Source organism: Etheostoma cragini, chromosome 2, assembly GCF_013103735.1.
Source record: "Etheostoma cragini isolate CJK2018 chromosome 2, CSU_Ecrag_1.0, whole genome shotgun sequence".
Classification (NCBI taxonomy): Eukaryota; Metazoa; Chordata; class Actinopteri; order Perciformes; family Percidae; genus Etheostoma; species Etheostoma cragini.
The window spans coordinates 25140571-25159388 of record NC_048408.1 but is presented as its reverse complement, the minus strand read 5'-3'; the positions used below and the strand labels follow the sequence as shown (position 1 = coordinate 25159388).

Genomic DNA, 18818 nt, shown 5'->3' with positions numbered 1-18818 from the left:
CTCTCCTGTCTGAAAGGGGGCAGATGGAATCAGAGGATTAAAGGGAAGCAAAGGCGAAAAGGTGAGAGGGACAGAAAAGTGGTTCAGTCTGTATCTGTTCATGATGTTTTGTTGTCTAAAAATAACATGTTACCGTCACAGAACAAGTACAGTATGCATGCAAGTGTTTTTCACTACCGTCTGTTAAACTAGTTTTTTTGTCTTTCGTCCTGTCTCCTCCAAATCATTCTGTCTGCAGGGAGAGGATGGTTTCCCAGGAGCCAAAGGGGAGATGGGAGCAAAGGGGGACGATGGAGAAAACGGAGCTGTAGGTGGTCAAGGAGAAGATGGGCCTGAGGGGCCCAAAGGACAGATGGGTTCTCAAGGAGAAGCTGGCCCTTCTGGTATTTCTGGAGAGAAGGTACAGAGCTCCAAATTAATAAATCAATTGTGTGCTTAACTGAATATGCAAAACAAAACCGTACAAGACAAGTTAAAGCTTTAGTGCGTAACTTTTTGATATTAATGAACGTCACGTTACATTCAAGCCATTGCCAAATGAGTTGCTACAAAGCTAATTAAGACGATCAGCTCCACACAACTCTCTCTGTATTTCTTAGTATGGCTATGTTCAGAAGATTGTGGCCTCCGGCAACTTTCAGCGCAGAAGCTCAAAGGAAGATGATTACCTATTCTGAATAGTCCATTGTGTTTTTTAATCCTCCGTGTCCTCCTTGGCTACTAACAACTGCGTGGGGGAGGGGTGGTGGTGGCGTAAGCAATCACGTAAGACTAGTATCACGGACGTGCCAATAGTTTGGTTATCATTACTTAGAATTCCTCATGGGGGCCACAGAAACTACGCACTGTAGCTTTAAGAGTCACGCTGTCTCTCTTTTTTAGGGAAAACTGGGAGTTCCTGGGCTGCCAGGATATCCAGGGCGACTAGGGCCCAAGGTAAAGAAAATATAACAATCAACGATTGATTAAATTAATCAAAATAAGCTACAGATATAGTAGATATAATGTATACAAATTAAATGTGTGCACCTTCTTCCTCCTGTTCAGGGCTCTGATGGATTTCCTGGTCCAATGGGAGCCGCAGGAGAGAAAGGGAAGAAAGTGAGTAGAGGGTTTAAAATCAGGATGATATTGTGTCAGGAAATCTGACTGTTTTCCAATAATGTTCTGTCTTTTGTGGTGTTACCCAGGGTCCTGCAGGACAGCAAGGAGCCGCAGGCCAGAGGGGTCCGAATGTGAGTGCTGTGTCTCAAAACATTACCTAGCACTGAAAGTGAGCTTCATTTCCAAGACTTGTTGGAGATCAAAAACAAAGCTAAAAGAGAGTGAATATTTGACTAACATTTGTCATGTGGTCAGAAACGTGACTCCTAATGAATGCCACTGTTGCTCCATGTCTGTTGGATGTGTAAATAGGCAACAATTTGCCAACAGTTTGGATCTTTTACAGTGGGGTTGTATGAGGCACTTATCTGTAGTCAGTGTATTAGCTAGGGTAGAGTAGATGGCGGTCTGCACCTCCCCAGTTTGCAGAAGCAGACAGGAATACTGATAAAGAAGCCAGGCTGTACTAGGCTGTACTGCTTACGGCAAAACGTATTTTAGCCACCTAAACCGTGACATCAGACAGCCCTTTATGACAACGAACTGAAGCCGTTATATACTGTATGATGTCCTAACAGAAACTGTTGTTGTGATTTCTCTATGTACGACTTAACTTAATGAATTATGTAAGGAGACCAAGCTGGGGATATAATAAGGACCTTTATTTAAAACAAAAGCTTCTGAGTTACCCTCTAACTCACCTGGTAGAGCCCACGCCCCATGTAGACTCAGTCCTCGCCAGCGGCAAGGGCTTCAAATCCAACTTGAGGTCCTTTGCTGCATGTAATCCCCCTCTCTCTCCTATTTCCTGTCTCTCTTCAGCTGTTCTAAATAAAAGAAAAAAATATTATAAAAAAAAAATCAATTAAAAAAGAAGGCCCCTTTGTTCACTCTGCAGAGCATCACTAAAGACGTTCTAGGAGCATGCGGTACCATCGTTTATCTAGGCCCTCTTGCAGGGCTGTAGTACAGTCCGGACTTGAAACCGTTTTTCTATGGTCTCGGACTTGTCTTGGACTCGCTAGTATTTGGACTCGGCCACTGGTCTTGCCAAATATGGCTTTTTTGTACCTAACCGAGTCAAGGTTTCTTTATTATGTTGATAATAATATTGGAGGGAAATTTAAACCCAAAAGGATTGCATTGATACTGTCATGCATAAGACCCTTTTTTCTGTCCTGGAATCGGTCTTGACTCCAACCTTTTTGGACTCGGTCTTGTCTTGGACTCAAACCTCTTTGGACTCGACTAGTCCTGGTCTTGGACTTGTCTTGGACTCAACAAAGGTGGTCTCGACTACAGCCCTGCCCTCTTGTGGACTGAAGTAAACTCTCTGCCCTCTTTACAACCTGCGCACTTCCTGTTTCCATAATTTTATCTAGCAGAACACAGCAGTTGCTGGTCTACCGCTACCTCATTTGGTTGGTTAGTTAGTTTTAATGTGTAACTTTGGTGTTTTAAAAGTGTAAAAACTAACAAAACAAAATAACTGATTGAGGCAGTGGTAGACCAGCAACTCCTGTGTTGTATAAGGTTAAAACCTGAGAATGCCTAACAAGGGGACAACTTCCACTCTCGGGAAACTTCTGAACTGGTTGCAGTTCCAATCTGGTTCCACATGAGGGCGCTCACGGACGAGTGCAGAATGAATTGATGCCTATGGAGCTATAATCCTCAAAATCCACGTTTCTCTGGATATAATTTTTTGTCTGGTAATTTGAATGTCACGTTCAAAAGGGGAGGCATAAAAATACACACTGCTGGGTGTTAGATTTTTTTGTAAGTTGCTTTTTTTCTTCTAAAAAGCCTTTTCAAATTTCAATTATGTCATCGTACGGCCAGAGATACTGCTTTACGGCAAGCTTTGAGACTCTACCTTTATCTCTCGACAACGTAGCTGACAGGTTAGGCTTTCCCTGTCAATACACGTACAAGAAAGAGTTTTGGTTTGCTATTTTTTTAAAGACCACGGCGTAATATTCGCACACACGCACACACATGCTTCGGATGCCATCAAGTGGGATCTCTGGTCGTAATCAGTCCTTCACTGACCAATCAGCATTCATTAGCAGAAAGTTAGCATATTTCGGGCAACAACTACTGAACCTGTAAGAAATCAAAAGGACATAAGTACTCGTTAATTAAACTTTTGACCTATAATCCATGTTGAACTTGCAAAAACTACAATAAAATCTGAGATTTTTCATCAACAATCAGACGAAAGATTGCTCATAGACTCTCATTCATTTTGCACTCACCCCCAGTGGAACTCTTGTGGAACTGCAACCAAATTCCGCACCATGGGGCTTAATAGGGAGTGAACAGGCTCTCCGTAGACGGGCTCTGGATAAAGTACTGTTTTTTGCCAAAGGAATCTGGTGATTTTGAGAACAATGATATAACAGCTTCAGTTTCCCCTCATAAAGTGCTGTCTAGCGGCATTGTAAAGCGGTTAAAATATATTAAATATAGCCTACGCTTAAACTGATATTAATTTTTTAGGAAGGCCTTTTTAAATAATTTTTTTCTGTGTGGCCACGTCCATAGCAGTACAGCTAAGCTCCCTTGTTGGTACTCCTGCCTGCATTTCCAAACTAGGGGCATACCGACCGCCATCTCTTGAAGGTAACACACTTACTTTGGCTTATTACCTCATACAACCCCACTTCAAAAGGTCCAAACTATCCCTTTGACTTAAAAGGTGATGATGCGTCTCTGAGTATGTTTACCAATATTCCACTATTATTCCTAATATGAAAAGGCATGTAAACATAATCAGTGTTGTGTTTGCAGCTTGTTTCTGCTTCCCCATGTGGCCCAAAAATCAGTTTTTCTATTCTGTTCTATTCTGAAGTTTAGTTTCAAAACTTGACAATATTCCGGAAATGTTTTTTGTTGATGCCTTCCCCATTGTCACCTTAACGTCACAATATTCCAGATCTCTGAGTCATTACTCTGTTTACTGAACCATTATATACCGTATAATTGGTCACTACCTACTGAACTGAAGATTGGTTTAAACATTATCTTCTGTCTCAGGTCAGTAAAAGTTCATGGCTGTCTCAGGTTTAGTCTTACTCATGTTTTTTTGCCAGGGTGCACGAGGTGGCAGAGGTGCAAAAGGACCTACAGGGAAATCAGGAGAAAAGGTCAGCTGACTCTCTTCTCAGCCAATAGTAACACCCTGTCGGTCATTGTTAATGGGTGAATACAACGGCACTGTTAGCTGTGCTTCACCACTTTCTATCTGTCACTGCTTACATGTTCTTCTTCACTCTTACATTTACATAGGGCGTCTCAGGACAGGATGGGCCTTCAGGATCTCCTGGAGAAAGGGTAAGAAAAACAGAGTTAATATATGTTATTAGTTGGTTGATCGCCTATTATAATGGCTGGTTATGTTTTTTAAGGGGCCTCAAGGGCCGCAAGGACGGAATGGAGAGTCAGGACCTAAAGGATCAAGCGTGAGTTGTGAGATAACAGACACACATTTACAAATTTAAAATGTATTTATTGATTAATGAACCCCATTGAGACATTGAGGAAGAGGTGAAGTCACCCTGTCCGGAGGAAGCCCGGGGCCCCCTTCTGGAGCCAGGCCCAGATGGAGGGCTTGTCAGCGAGCGCCTGGTGGCCGGGTTTGCCATGGAGTCCGGCCGGGCACAACCCGAAAACGCAAAGTGGCAACTCTCTCTATACCACGGGCTCACCACCTGTGGGAGGAAGGAGGTGGCAGTGAAGGTCAGGGGCCTTGATGGACCAGACCCGGGCGGCAGAGGCTGCCTCTGGGGACGAGGAAGGTCACCTCTGTGTGGGGGAAAGACCCAGAACCTGTGCGGGAGGTGGAGCGCTACCAATTAGATCTGGTGGTGCTTACCTCAAGTCTCTGTTCTGGAATCATACTCCTGGATAGGGGTTGGACTCTTCTTCTCCGGACTTGCCCAGGGTGTGAAGCGCCGGGCGGATTTGGGGATACTCACAAGCCCCCGGCTGAGTTCTGCTATGTTGGAGTTCACCCTGGTGGAAGAGAGGTTCGCCTCCTTACGCCTGCGAGTTGCGGGGGGGTGAACTCTGACTTTTGTTTGTGCATATGAACCAAACAAAGGCTCGGAGTAGTCAGGGCGGGGAGAGGTTGCAGTTTGGTGGGCTGGGGATCTCATCGCTGCTCTTTGCAGATGATGTTGTCCTGATGGCATCATCAGCCTGAGACCTTCAGCACTTACTGGCTTGGTTCGCAGCCGAGTATGAAGCAGCTGGGATTGGGATCAGCACCTCCAAATCTGAGGCCATGGTTCTCAGCATGAAACCAAAGAAGTGCCTTTTACATGTAGGGACGAGTCCTTATCCCAAGTAAAGGAGTTCAAATACCTTGGGGTCTTGGTCGCAAGTGAGGGCACAATGGAGCGGGAGATTGGTTGGAGACATGGCGCAGTGAGTGTGATATTACATTCAACTTATCGCACTGTTGTGACAAAAAGAGAGTGACGTCCAGCTGGGAGGAGGCCTCGGGGAAGACCCAGGATTAGGTGGAGGGATTATATCTCCAACCTGGCCTGGGAACAACTTGGGATCCCCCAGTTGGAGCTGGTTCATGTAGCTCAAGAAAGGAAAGTTTGGGGTCCCCTGCTGGAGCTGCTGGCCCCACGACCTGACACCGGATAAGTGGATGAAGACGCATGGATGAATGGTCATAATGTGTATTTGTAACTGTTTATCAGGATAAAGATTTACTTCACCAATTAATCTTCTAATTTTTGGGGGGACAAATCATATCAATATAAAACACCACATTTGCATAGTATACTGGCAAATAAACATTTGTACTGTACAGCTAAGGATAATTTCTCAGCTTAACACAGTAGGTATACTTCTTTCGCATTGCTAAAATCTCTGTTTCTCCTGTTCTCTGTTTTATTGTTTCATTTCATTGTTTTAGTTTGATGTTTTAGGGGAGATAACAACAACAAACCACATAATATAGGTCATTCTTAAGTCTCAACATTAAATTCAGAAGAAAACAGGAACGTAATATTTTCATCTTCAAGCCTTCACAGTGAAAACCCAATCTTCCAAAAATACAAAAGGTCCCAAACCTTTGTTTAACCAGAGACAGATCTGATTTGTTTCAGTCCACTTTCTATTTTATATCGGGGCTCAGATAGCAGGTGGTGTTTTGTTGTGGTGCAGGGTGCATGGGGCCAATATTTCATACTGCTTCAGGTGTCATCAAAAGAAAATTCTGATTGAGAAAGCACTACAAACAAATCCTAAACCCGATCATATGCTCCTATGAACTGCCTCTGATGGCCTGCAAGGGGCAGTTACTGCAGTTGTTTTTGAATATTTGACACCTCATTATATAAAAAGCTTGTGTGTGTGTGTGTGTGTGTGTGTGTGTGTGTGTGTGTGTGTGTGTGTGTGTGTGTGTGTGTGTGTGTGTGTGTGTGTGTGTGTGTGTGTGTGTGTGTGTGTGTGTGTGTGTGTGTGTGTGTGTGTGTGTGTGTGTGTGTGTGTGTGTGCGTGTGTGTGTGTTTGTAGGGTCCTGCTGGGAAGGACGGACTTCCAGGTCACCCAGGTCAACGAGGAGAGCCAGTAAGTAAAGTCAGAGTTCATGGAAGTAATTTTGTAATTTTGTTTTTGAGTTTCTGAAATGTATTCTTCCATCATTTATGTTCCTCTTTTTTGTGAGTAATTGATGTAAATTTGAGATTTGATTTTGGTAAGAGTGAGAACATGTGTAAATAGCATTTGGTAAGTGGGTAGGTTTTATAATCATACAATCAATCATCAGATATGCGGACATTGGGTGGGATTAAATAACGTTTATATTTCTTCTCACTCCTTTTGGCATATGTAAACAGACTGTCAAGTATTCCCAATCTCTTTTGTTGAAGTTGTTGTTATTTAGTGTCTTGTTATGATGATTTGTTATGATTTGTTTTGCTGTGTCTGTTCTTTACATATTCAATATAAACACTTTCAATAAAAAAAAAAAGATCATCAGTTACTGCACTTTGGAAAATGTTTTTTACTCACAACACACACACACACACACACACACACACACACACACACACACACACACACACACACACACACACTCAATCATAAACCCGAATATGTTTTCTACCCATCTTTTTCTGTGACTGCAGGGATTCCAAGGGAAGACAGGACCTCCCGGACCCTCAGGTGTTGTGGGGCCACAGGTGAGCTCAACTATGTGACTCAGCTCTGTTACGCAATATTCCTCTTGGCTTGTGCTTCATGTCTGTATTGGTGTAATTGATCCAATCACCTGTGTGTGTTTCAGGGGAAATCAGGTGAACCTGGTCCAACAGGCGACCGGGGTCACCCAGGGACACCAGGTGTACCTGGAGAGCACGGTTTACCTGGTGTTGCCGGGAAAGAAGGTGGAAAGGTGGGTCTACAGAGTCACTCACATCATCTTATGGCACTTACCCGCTGCTAGCACCAGCTCTGCTCGGCTTGGCTCGACAGATTTCCAGATTTAGTACCGCCTCATGTGTGAGGCAAGCATGGCTGGTCTTCATAGCACAGCCACAGGACACTGCCTTGACGTAACGCAACATACACACAGAATGTCGAAGGTGTGTTGTTTTTGATTCTCAGAAGACACATTTTGTTTTTTAAAAGAAGCTGGAGGCAGCAAAAAAATAGTGGGTTTGTTCAGGACAACCCCCATCTGTCGCTAGCAATGATGACACAGTGATTGGTCACGATTCTCTTTGACCAATCAGTAGTCTGCAGGTTTTTATGTCACCTTTTGGTATCGCCTCAGCTCACTTGGAACCTCAACGGAGGTGATACTAAAAAAATACCTGTTAGCAGGTACCAGGGACCGTTTTTCCTAATTGAAAAACAAAAAAGGAGAGTAGAGTCGAGCAGGTACCATGTAATGGAAATGCGCCATAATAGAGACTTTGTGTGTGTTTCAATTGTATTATGTACATTTGTGTCTTAGGGCGATCCAGGTTTACCTGGGACATTTGGGAAGAATGGCCCTACAGGACTGAAAGGGTTCAGGGGGAGCAGAGGAGTCCCTGGAGATATGGTAACATACACAAAATGTTGCACACAAATACACATTCAACACACTTTGTACAAATTGCTTGATTTCTTCATATCCTAAATGATACAAGCTACATAGTAAAAAGATGTGTGATCCTTCCAGGGACCTCCGGGTCTGAAAGGAGGATCTGGACCTACTGGATCGCCAGGAGCCATAGTGAGTTACAGTACACCTCTTTCTGTCTTACTATAGTTCATGTCCATAATGTCCCCTGAATTGGTTTGGGAAATAAAAGCATATGGATTCAGTTACATTTTTTCTTTTGTTTCCAGCGTAAAACTTTACATAAGACCAATTAAACCCTGATCAGTTTGTTCCCACTGACCAAATTCACAATTTCAATAAAGTCAATATACATTTTAGTCAATTATAGTCACTTTTTTGTTGTGTAATATATTTGGAAGCAGTAGGCATATGATTCCAGCTGTTTTTATGTCTCCATTATTTTTCGCCTTCATTGCCTCAGTACTTTAAATTGCCGAGACGTTCAAAGACCAACATGTCATCTCTATAGGGGTCGACAGGTGAAAGAGGCCCTCCGGGACCAGCAGGTGGCATTGGACAGCCTGGTCGGGCCGGAGCAATTGGAGGACCTGGACCAATGGGAGAGAAGGGCGAGCCTGTAATGACATCTCTTTTTTTCTGCATTGCTGTATTTAGTACTTTTTTTATTAGGTCTTCTCCCCTGGGATTGACGCCATTTGATACTTTCAGCACATTATGTAGAAATTCATAATCAGTACTGATGGAAATAACATTTAGATCTGTGTGTGTGTGTGTGTGTGTGTGTGTGCACGATTGCGTGTGTGCACGTGTGCGTGTTTGCGCGTCCCCACGCGGCTAATGTGCAGAATAACACATGTTGAATATATTAATGTTCCAGGGAGAAAAGGGTCCGATTGGACCAGCCGGTCAGGATGGAGATCAGGGACCTGTAGGAATGCTTGGGGCTATGGGCCCTGTAGGACCTGCAGGAGACGACGGGGATAAGGTGAACTCAGTGTGTCTGTGAGTCAGTCAGGCAAAGAGAGTTTGTGCTTGTCCTGTGGCTATACATTGTTTCTCCTCTGTCTGTGTTTGTATGTCAACAGGGAGAGCAGGGACAATCTGGGCAGAAAGGCAGCAAAGGAGACAAAGGGGAAGCCGTGAGTCTGAAGCTAAAGAAGTACATCAACATAGACTATACTCGATACCCAGAGTAGATCTAATCATGTCTGAATGTGTCTCTCTCTCTCACTCTCTCCCACTCTTCCTTCACAGGGCCCCTCAGGCCCTGTTGGCACTCAAGGTGTAATTGGTCAGCCAGGACTTCCGGTGAGTCTGCTCTTCTCTTTTATATTCTGTTTGTCTTTGTTAAAGGTGCCCTACCACATGTATTTCTGTGCTTTGTGGTAATATCTGAAGTTATATCATGGACTCTTGGACATTTTTGGTTACCTTGTTTCAAGCCATTCTAGTGTGGTATAGAAAGTCTGCAGGAAGACTCAACTTGATTTGTGCCAGTTCTCATAAATATTCAACGAGGTAAGCTGCTTCACTCTGATTGGCTAACAGCTAGCCAGTGAGAGCCTGGCTATCAGCAGCTTTACCCAGCACAAGTGGGCGACTTGTGAATAGTAATGAACTCAGGAAACATGACATCAGACTGACCAGCTTTTGTAATTGGCCTGATTTCTCCACTTATTGCTTTTCAGTGACTAGAGCTGTTCATGTTCACATTCACAACATAACACAAACACATATGAAACTAACATATTAAAAAAGAAATGCAAGTAAAATGGTTTTGTGTGGCAGGGCAGCTTTAAGTGTCTTGAAAACTGAAAGACCTCAAATCATACCGAATCACAATTATGGGGAGAAGCTTGTGAATCCCAAAAGTCCCACAAATTAACATTTATTATTTTGAGAAAACCTAGTTAGATGCTGTTTTTCATGGTCACTGTCTGGCTTTTATAACTCTATTTTGAATATTTATCTTGGACTCATAATGCATTAACCATGAAAGGAATAATTAAAAAGTTTTAGCAGCTATGCTTATTTGCTTTCTTGTTGCAAGTTAGAAGATAGAATCAATATATCTCTCTCATGTCTGTCCGTTAAATACAAAGCTACAGCAAGGAGACAGTAAGCTTAACTTTAGCATACTAGCACCTGGAAACCTTACTTATTTATGTCATCATTAGCATATGTCACCATGAAGTGGCCAGACAACCTGCAGAGACTCGAGGAAGTCACTGTGTTTGGCAAAAAAATAGAACCACAACTACTTTAGGTTTTTGTACATATATAACGAATGAGATTCAGCAAGCTTTAGAGGTTCTCTTAGAGGTGTGTTTTGTTACCTTGTGGAATTACAGGAATTACATCCCATTAGGGAGGTAAAGAAGTCCTTTCACAAGACTTTGAACCATTATAAAGTCAAAAGGACTCACTCCTCACTCTCCTCTTTGTACCAGGGTATAGATGGACTGTTGGGCCCCCGGGGCCAGCAAGGCATGTACGGTCCCAAGGGAGATGAGGGACTCCGTGGCTTCAAGGGCTCTAAAGGACCAATAGGATTACAGGTGAGATTTGTAAAGCAGTCAGGGTGCAAATCATGCAAATGATAGTCCCGCTTTGCCAGACCCTCCTTCAAAGCGCGCGGGAGGAGGGTTGTGGCTACTTCACAAAGCATTCGGGGATGTAAGTGGAAACGTTTTCTTTTTGCATTTCTGTAAACCAATCCCAATCGTCTTGGGCAGTGCTAAGCGACCGATATAGGATTTTTAAGGCCGATACCGATATTTAGTTATTTAAAAATACAATATTCCAATATATCGGCCGATATATATTTATATTAAGTAAAATACAGAAACGTAACAAAACATAAACAGATTTCCTAACATTAGTTATTTGTAGGTATTTATGAGTTCTCACTAAATTGTATGATAATAATTAGTTTTATTGTCACAACAGAACAGAGGAACATCAACATACATTAAAGTTCTGTGTGTGTGTGTGTGTGTGTGTGTGTGTGTGTGTGTGTGTGTGTGTGTGTGTGTGTTCTCAGGGCATGCCCGGCCTGCCAGGAGAGAAGGGTGAGAGTGGACATGGGGGGCTAATGGTGAGCATGTGTCCTGTTTTTAAAGATCTGTCCCTTATTTACGTCACATTTTTCATTCATTTACACAAATTGATAAGCTGATTTTATTATTTCTCCTTCATTACATACCCGGGTTTAGGGTCCACCTGGTCAACAAGGCCCCTCTGGTCCTCAAGGACCTATTGGGGGACAGGTAAGTCTCACAGTAATGTTTATGCATCATCAGTTACGGTAGTCAAGCAATTGTTTTCAATCCTGGAGAAATGATGTGATTTCACTTGTGCTGTGCAGGGTCCAACTGGTCGACTCGGGATGATAGGACAGCCAGGTATTGTTGGAGAGAAGGTAAAGAAATTGCAAGTTACACTTTTTGCGTCCATATTGTATGACAATGTTTTGTCCCCAACAAATAGTCTCTTCTTACACATAATTTCTTTCTCCCTCAGGGTGAGGATGGCGAGGGAGGCGACCCTGGAGCAGTTGGTGTTCCAGGAAGACTCGTGAGTTTTGTTTGATCGATTAAAGACGTCTTCAAACTATCTCCCTCCATCTTTAGCTGATAAGCTTCTCTTGCTCTCTTGCTCCAGCCCTCTTAATCGCTCACTCTGCTCCTTTTGCTACTTCAGGGAGGAAAAGGAGACCAGGGGGAGAAGGGAGATACGGGGCTTCCAGGAGCAGCTGGTCCTCCAGGAGCCAGGGGCCTCACAGGGGAAGATGGAGCCAAGGGCAATGCTGTGAGAGACAATCTTACCAAAAACAACTCTTCAATACTGCACTGTTATTTATACTGTACAACACAATGCAACATTGAGTTCTGTAATACACTTTGAACCTACATTATAATGTACAATGTATTTTAAATACAGTTTGTATACTAACATACTTTGCTAACATGATTCAAAACACATTAATGCTATGCAATATAATGCTGTTCTACTGGTCCGTCTCCTCAGGGTCCTCCAGGTCTCACAGGGGACCTCGGTCAGCAGGGAGAAGCTGGACCCAATGTGAGTGCCTGCTTTTTCTACTCATCTTGCTCTTTTCCTTCCCATTCACCTTTAATTACAATTAATTTGGCAGTTTTAGAAACGTTGTGAGTTCCTCACCTGGTGAGCGTGCGCCCATGTGCAGTGGCTTGGTCCTCGACGCAGCGGAGCATCAAAATATATGAAAGTTCTGATAATTTTTTTTAATAAAAATTCAAACTTAGATATGAAACTTAAAGTCCTTCGAACAAGCACACGCTGTTGGCAACAGGGACATTGTAGAGCGCGCTCTGGTTACACACCAAAAAATACAACGCCAACACTCATAACACGGTTGACCAACCGTTTTTAATTAATTTTTTGCTATTCATTTATCAGAATAACATAGTTGTCATTATAAATCATTCTGATTGAATTAATTTTTTTGTCGGCCATTAAAAATGCCAATACCGATGGTTCCGGAAATGCCTAATTTCGGCCGGGCTATACTTCCAGGAAATGAATTTGGATTTTGGATTTTGTTTGAGATTTATGGAATAGTCATGGCAGCTAAGACAGAGAAACATTTAGGACAGAATGTTTGTTTGTTGCTATTGGTCTTTTGAAACGTTTTATTTTTCAACAACCCATCTTCTGCCTGTTTTATTACTCCTCTTTAATATGTCTCATAATTGTATCAACATTAGCACATAATTATAAACATAAGGTTTTTTTGTTTTTGTTTTTCAATAAAAGCTTTCATGTTTCCATAAAGACATATTCAACTTTACTTTCTCGTTGTTCTCGAAGTTTTCACCTGCCCACTGTTGTTCTTTCCTCATCAGGGTGTGGATGGTCTGCCCGGTTCTAAAGGAGACCTAGGAGACCCTGGGAACTCTGTGAGCTCCTCCCTTCTACATCACACACCATGATGTTCTTTGATTCATAAACAAAACAAAAGATTCTGTCATCATCCAATTCAATGACTGTTTATAATAGTTTCTTTATATTTCTTAGGGACCACCAGGAGCGGCAGGAGAACCTGGACCATCTGGACCTCCTGGGCGAAGGGTTTGTGTGTTTTCTTGTTCACCCTAAATCCTCCTTTTTGATTTCCTGTTTGATTAATTAAAAGCTTAAACCCTGTGTGTGTGTGTGTGTGTGTGTGTGTGTGTGTGTGTGTGTGTGTGTGTGTGTGTGTGTGTGTGTGTGTGTGTGTGTGTGTGTGTGTGTGTGTGTGTGTGGTGTGTGTGGTGTGTGTGTGGGTGTGTGGGTGTGCGTGTGTGTGCAATGCATCTGTGCAGGTTAAAATGTTTTAAAATGTTCTTCAGGGCCACGTGGGAAAACCAGGGAAGGAAGGAAGGGCTGGTCTAAAAGGAGGGAAGGTGAGCGTTCAAAACAACTCTTTGAACAACAACATCTGAATTCTCACAGCTTCTGAAGGTCACCTTGCTCTACTTCTGTTTCAGGGTGCGCCCGGTTTGGAAGGTCCCATAGGGAAGACAGGGCCCGTAGGTGCCCAGGGACAGTCTGGGAAGCCTGGCCCTCAAGGCTTAAGAGGGATCCCCGGCCCTGGTGTAAGTCAGACAGTGAAGAATGAAGCAGTGGATGTGGAGCATAAAGAAAAGATGGAGGTTCAATTGTTTCTGTTTGTGTGTCTCTCTTTCAGGGAGAGCAGGGTTTAAATGGACCACCTGGCCAGACAGGACCCCCAGGTCCCATGGTAAGATGACTCATCAAATCTCAGAACATAATAGAGTAAAGAATACTATTCCAAATGACATTAACAGAAAAGAAAAAATAGTTTATTGACAGTTTGATCAAAACAATGATATCACATCCTTACCTGTTAAAATACATGTAGGTGAAGCAGGATGACTCTTTATCAGCACATACTGTATATTCTCTGTCAGAGTGATACATGAATGAGGTTTTATATGCACTTGCTTCATTTCATCTTGCATTTGACTAGGTATGTAATATCAACTCAATCCTCACTGATCCAATATTATCAATTCAAAGTGAAAAAATATAGATACATAATGTATACTCTTTATTGATTCCGAATGGCGAAATTATAATTAACACTCTGTTGTTATTACACACTACACATAGGCACTTTTTGTGCCTTGCCAGTGTCAAGGTGCACCCTGGAGGTGAACTGGCATCTCTCCAGCTACCAGTCCACACTCCATACCTCTGTCCGTTCTGGGACTTGAACCAGCGACCCTCTGGTTTCCAACCCAACCACCTGGGCATAGCTACTGCCACCCCCCAATACTTATTGTCATCTTAAAGATGTGCCTTTATTTTGAAATTTGCACTTTATATCTATTCTTTTCAGTAAAAACTGTTTTGATTTAAATACCTGGAAGAGTTTAGAGATGAGGTGTACATTTTACTTATAACTTCATCTTCTCAGGGTCCACCAGGATTACTAGGACTAAAGGGAGACCATGGCAAGAAGGGAGATAAGGTGCGTGCATACTTCACACAAAAACATTCACTCTGAGCTTGACTCGACTTTGACCCTGTGCACATCTGTGACATCTGTGCAGGGCCACGGTGGTCTGATAGGTCTGATAGGGCCACCGGGAGACATCGGAGAGAAGGGCGACAGAGGACTGCCAGGAAACCAGGGACTAACGGGTCCAAAAGGAGATGAGGTGCTGAAACACATACAAAACACATACACACAAGCCTGGATTACCAACCTGGCAAAATAGGCAATCCGTACGTTCATGGCCTTGCCATACCAGTATGTTAGGTGTGTAGCTACAGTATGTAAAATTCAGTTTGATACATGCCATGGTTTTATAGTCATGGTTCAGAATGATTTACGTGTAATTCTTGCTGTAATAATCAAAATTCAATACTTTATTGACAAACCAACATGATTGCTTGAAATGATCTTAAACAAAGACAGAGAAAGACAAAAATAGTAAACTAATTCACTCAGAGAGCACTTTTTTTCACAGGGAGCCCTAACAGGTTAATCCTTCTTTAAACGATAAAGCTGGCAATTATTCTCGATTTTTCTTATTGTCATCACAGACAACAATGCATTTGTAGTAGTTACCTCCAGCAGTTCTACTTACTGTACATCATATATCTAACAGTTTTGTTTCTTTCGTGTTTATCAGGGTCTACTTGGTCCACATGGTCCCCCCGGCCCCCCTGGCCCAACGGGTCTGTCTGTGAGTATTCAAGATAATTTTGACAGCAGCAAATGCAAAGATATACATCACCATTGTTAGCATGAGGTTACTGGGACATTGTTTATCTTCCCTCTGTGTGTCTTTAGCTTTAACTCTGTACTTCTCTCACAGGGTGCTATTGGTACAAAGGGCTCTAAAGGAAACCAGGTAACTGTGATGCGCGTTGTTTTATTGGACTAAATTAATCAGTACTATCACGTTAGAGCTGCATACCTCTCTCCCACCCTGAAGTGATCCCTTTGCTCTGTGTGGCTTTAGGGTCCAATTGGTCCCAGAGGAGACACTGGACCTGTAGGACCTCCAGGGCCACCTGTGAGTTCTGCTTACAGAAGTGTAATGCCACCTACAACCATACAACTCTCATTAGCTGACAATTAACAGAAACAAAACATCTGTTTTTCCTGCACTGTCCCTGTGTCCCTCCTCCCTTCTCCTCAGGGAATGCCAGCAGCCGGCATATCCCCTCTGCCAGAGAGAGGACGGAGAAGGAGAACCCACACCTTGGTGGATGGTGCTGCACTTGAAGAGGAGGAGGCGATAGATGGAGAAGAGGAGGAATGGATGCAGAGAGACCAGGCGGAGCAGATGAAGGAGGAGGGCCAAGGCATGGAAGAAGTATTTGCATCTTTGACCTCTATGAAAGTAGAGGTGGAGGGTCTGCGTAACCCACAAGGGACATACCACAGCCCCGCCCGCACCTGCAAGGAGCTCTGGCTCCTCCACCCAGATCTCCCCAATGGTACTTCAACAGTTTGTGTCTCTGACCATTAGTAATGTCACAGCTGTCTGTGTTTCTGCTTCACCATCTGATATTATCTGGATGATTTTTCTCCGTTTGGTTTTCTTGTTGTTGACAGTAGTTGAGTTTATTTGACCCCTCTGCCCTCCTCTTCCTTTTTCTCTTTCTTTCTCCAGGTGAGTACTGGATAGATCCCAACCAGGGTTGCCATAGAGACTCCTTCAAAGTGTTTTGTAACTTCACTGCACAGGGAGAGACGTGTCTGCAACCTGACAAGAAGTTCCAGTCGGTTAGTTCCCATGCAGAAACACACACACGCTCACTTGGATTTCTTTGAGCATTTCATAAACTGTTCAGAGCTAAACGGAGGCTTTTCCAAAAGCTGAATAACTTCTCAGAAAAAGTGAAAGCATAATTTTGTCATGTGTTCTGAAACAGTGACTTTGAAGCCGATTGTTTTGTTTGTTTGCCATCAGGTGAAGTTAGCAGCCTGGAAAGGGGAGAAGTCTGGCACATGGTATAGTAAATTCAGGAAAGGAAAACAGGTATAGTTTGATGTTTTCAAATGGTATCGGTGTATGTCAGTGTGTGTTTTTATACAAGACTTGATGGAAAAGGACTTGAAATGTGAAATAGTGCAATCACTGCTGCAAATGTGGGGCCTATGTGGTTGAATGCTAATCAGCACCACATGTCGGGTATGGAAAGGCACTCAGCATTTTATTGAATGGCGATTGAAAGCAGACAAAACATCAGATCAACTGAAGTTAGACATTTGGCAGCAATCCGATCACATCACGGATGAGCTGACCAGAAGTGCAGGATTGGCTGCAGGGAGTAAAGTTTTCTGATTGGTTAACAAGCTTAAGCTAATTTTCTAATGCCTTTTTTCCTGCTGCAGGTCGGCATTTGTTTTTTGTGAAATATCTTAACAAGGATTGGATTAATATGGCACAAGCATTCATGTACCCCTCAGAAGAAATTGCTAAATTGTTGCCACCAATGTAGGCTGAGTCCTTGGCAACGTCCTGGGTCTGAAGCTGGCAGTGTGTCATCCTTTCGCTCTCTAATGCCCCTTTCCTGCCGATCTGTACTAAAAAAAAATAATCTAAAAAGAATCCTAAAAAGTCCACAGAAATTGGTTAAGAAGTTACAGTCATGCATACAGCATCATCATCATCATCAGCATTATAAACCGGTGCACTCCAGGTAAATTGTGTTGCTTTATTGGTTAACCCTGATTTTGGGTTGTTGTCATCAGTGTTGTCCCCATTTTGCACAACTACCTTTCTGTGTACTTTATGTGTGTGTTTATCCCAGATTTCCTACTCCGGGTCGGACGACGTTCCAGTCCACGTGGTCCAGTTGACATTCCTGCAGCTGTTGAGCGCAACGGCCAAGCAGACCTTTACTTACCATTGCCTCAACTCCGCGGCCTGGCTGCACGCCACCACTTACAGCCACGAACACGCACTGCGCTTCAGAGGCGCCAACGGGGAGGAGCTGACACATGAGAACACGCATTACATTAGTGCGCTGTACGACGGGTGTCAGGTGAGTAACACAGATAGGTATGCAAGTGTAAACACGTAGATTTGTTTTTTGATTCAATACAATGTTTTTCTCTTCTGTAGACGCGCTCGGGGCAAGAGAGGACGGTGTTGGAATTTGACGCTCCGCTGTCCAACACGCTCCCCATCATCGATGTGGCCGTGGCTGATTTTGGGAAGGGGAGCCAGAAATTTGGTTTTCAAGTCGGCCCAGTCTGCTACAACGGTTAACCAAACGGGGAAGATTACAACGGGAGTAATTTAATAGGAAAAAGAGCCACGGACACTTTTTATATGCAGGGAGAAAACTAGATTCAAGACTTACCTGTTGCCACATATTTATAAGTTGATTTACCTACAACAGTGTTCCTTCAACTACACATTCATCTGTGATACAGACGATCATTCACTCTCTCTCCTAAATTTCATTTTATTCATCTCATACATTCTCACAACTGACTTGCATATTGTGTTTTCATGAGCAGTGCACACATGTATTGACAGTCAACCACATCCTCAGTTACACACATTTTCTTTTTCTTTTGATATTTTCATTTTATCATTCCTCTTGGAAGGAGTGAGTGGTGCTCTCACTGTTTTGTTCTTGTCTGTTCATATGTGTATTGCTCTATGCACTCATTTCCCACCTATGCTTAATCATACACAAGTCTAAAAACACTAAGATCATTGAATCATCTTAAAAAATATAAAAACTCCATATTTGAGAAACGTTCACCCACCATGTTGTTCCGTAATATCCTCAAACCTCAAATTGCTGTGTTGTATTTGTTTGTTGTTGTTACTTTGTTGTTATAATTATCTGTATGTGACTGATATTGGAGTGTAATTCATCACGGTGCTATTATGTGGCTCCTAACAGAGTACATTTCTTTGTAAAAGGGAACTGGGGCAGTGCATTTTTTATATTGTAAAGCTGTGTTTTATATTTTTTCAACATAAGAAACAAGCTGTTGTACATGATTGCCTCAAGGTCTTTCTATGCATAGTTGTGTGGGGAAGTGACTGAGTAACATATTTTAATAAAAGTACATAATGTACATTTAAGTTAA

The 18818-nt window shown here is 42.9% G+C and overlaps 1 protein-coding gene across 2 annotated transcripts in view; it reads left to right on the top strand.

The window, feature by feature from the left end:
- The window catches only part of LOC117957242 (collagen alpha-1(XI) chain-like), a 45355-nt gene extending 26537 nt beyond the window's left edge, over positions 1-18818 (top strand). For both annotated transcript variants that reach the window (XM_034892858.1, XM_034892852.1), the window contains exons 28-66: positions 17-61; positions 239-400; positions 883-936; positions 1048-1101; positions 1191-1235; positions 4200-4253; positions 4396-4440; positions 4515-4568; positions 6643-6696; positions 7257-7310; positions 7415-7522; positions 8087-8176; positions 8297-8350; positions 8709-8816; positions 9078-9185; positions 9286-9339; positions 9455-9508; positions 10651-10758; positions 11244-11297; positions 11416-11469; positions 11568-11621; positions 11723-11776; positions 11903-12010; positions 12230-12283; positions 13087-13140; positions 13259-13312; positions 13573-13626; positions 13711-13818; positions 13911-13964; positions 14664-14717; positions 14800-14907; positions 15385-15438; positions 15571-15606; positions 15718-15771; positions 15898-16198; positions 16375-16487; positions 16675-16743; positions 17519-17752; positions 17833-18818. In XM_034892858.1, the coding sequence (XP_034748749.1) occupies positions 17-61; positions 239-400; positions 883-936; positions 1048-1101; positions 1191-1235; positions 4200-4253; positions 4396-4440; positions 4515-4568; positions 6643-6696; positions 7257-7310; positions 7415-7522; positions 8087-8176; positions 8297-8350; positions 8709-8816; positions 9078-9185; positions 9286-9339; positions 9455-9508; positions 10651-10758; positions 11244-11297; positions 11416-11469; positions 11568-11621; positions 11723-11776; positions 11903-12010; positions 12230-12283; positions 13087-13140; positions 13259-13312; positions 13573-13626; positions 13711-13818; positions 13911-13964; positions 14664-14717; positions 14800-14907; positions 15385-15438; positions 15571-15606; positions 15718-15771; positions 15898-16198; positions 16375-16487; positions 16675-16743; positions 17519-17752; positions 17833-17979 (3177 nt within the window). In that variant the 3' untranslated portion in view covers positions 17980-18818. The remainder of the gene's footprint in view (positions 1-16; positions 62-238; positions 401-882; positions 937-1047; positions 1102-1190; positions 1236-4199; positions 4254-4395; positions 4441-4514; positions 4569-6642; positions 6697-7256; positions 7311-7414; positions 7523-8086; positions 8177-8296; positions 8351-8708; positions 8817-9077; positions 9186-9285; positions 9340-9454; positions 9509-10650; positions 10759-11243; positions 11298-11415; positions 11470-11567; positions 11622-11722; positions 11777-11902; positions 12011-12229; positions 12284-13086; positions 13141-13258; positions 13313-13572; positions 13627-13710; positions 13819-13910; positions 13965-14663; positions 14718-14799; positions 14908-15384; positions 15439-15570; positions 15607-15717; positions 15772-15897; positions 16199-16374; positions 16488-16674; positions 16744-17518; positions 17753-17832) is intronic.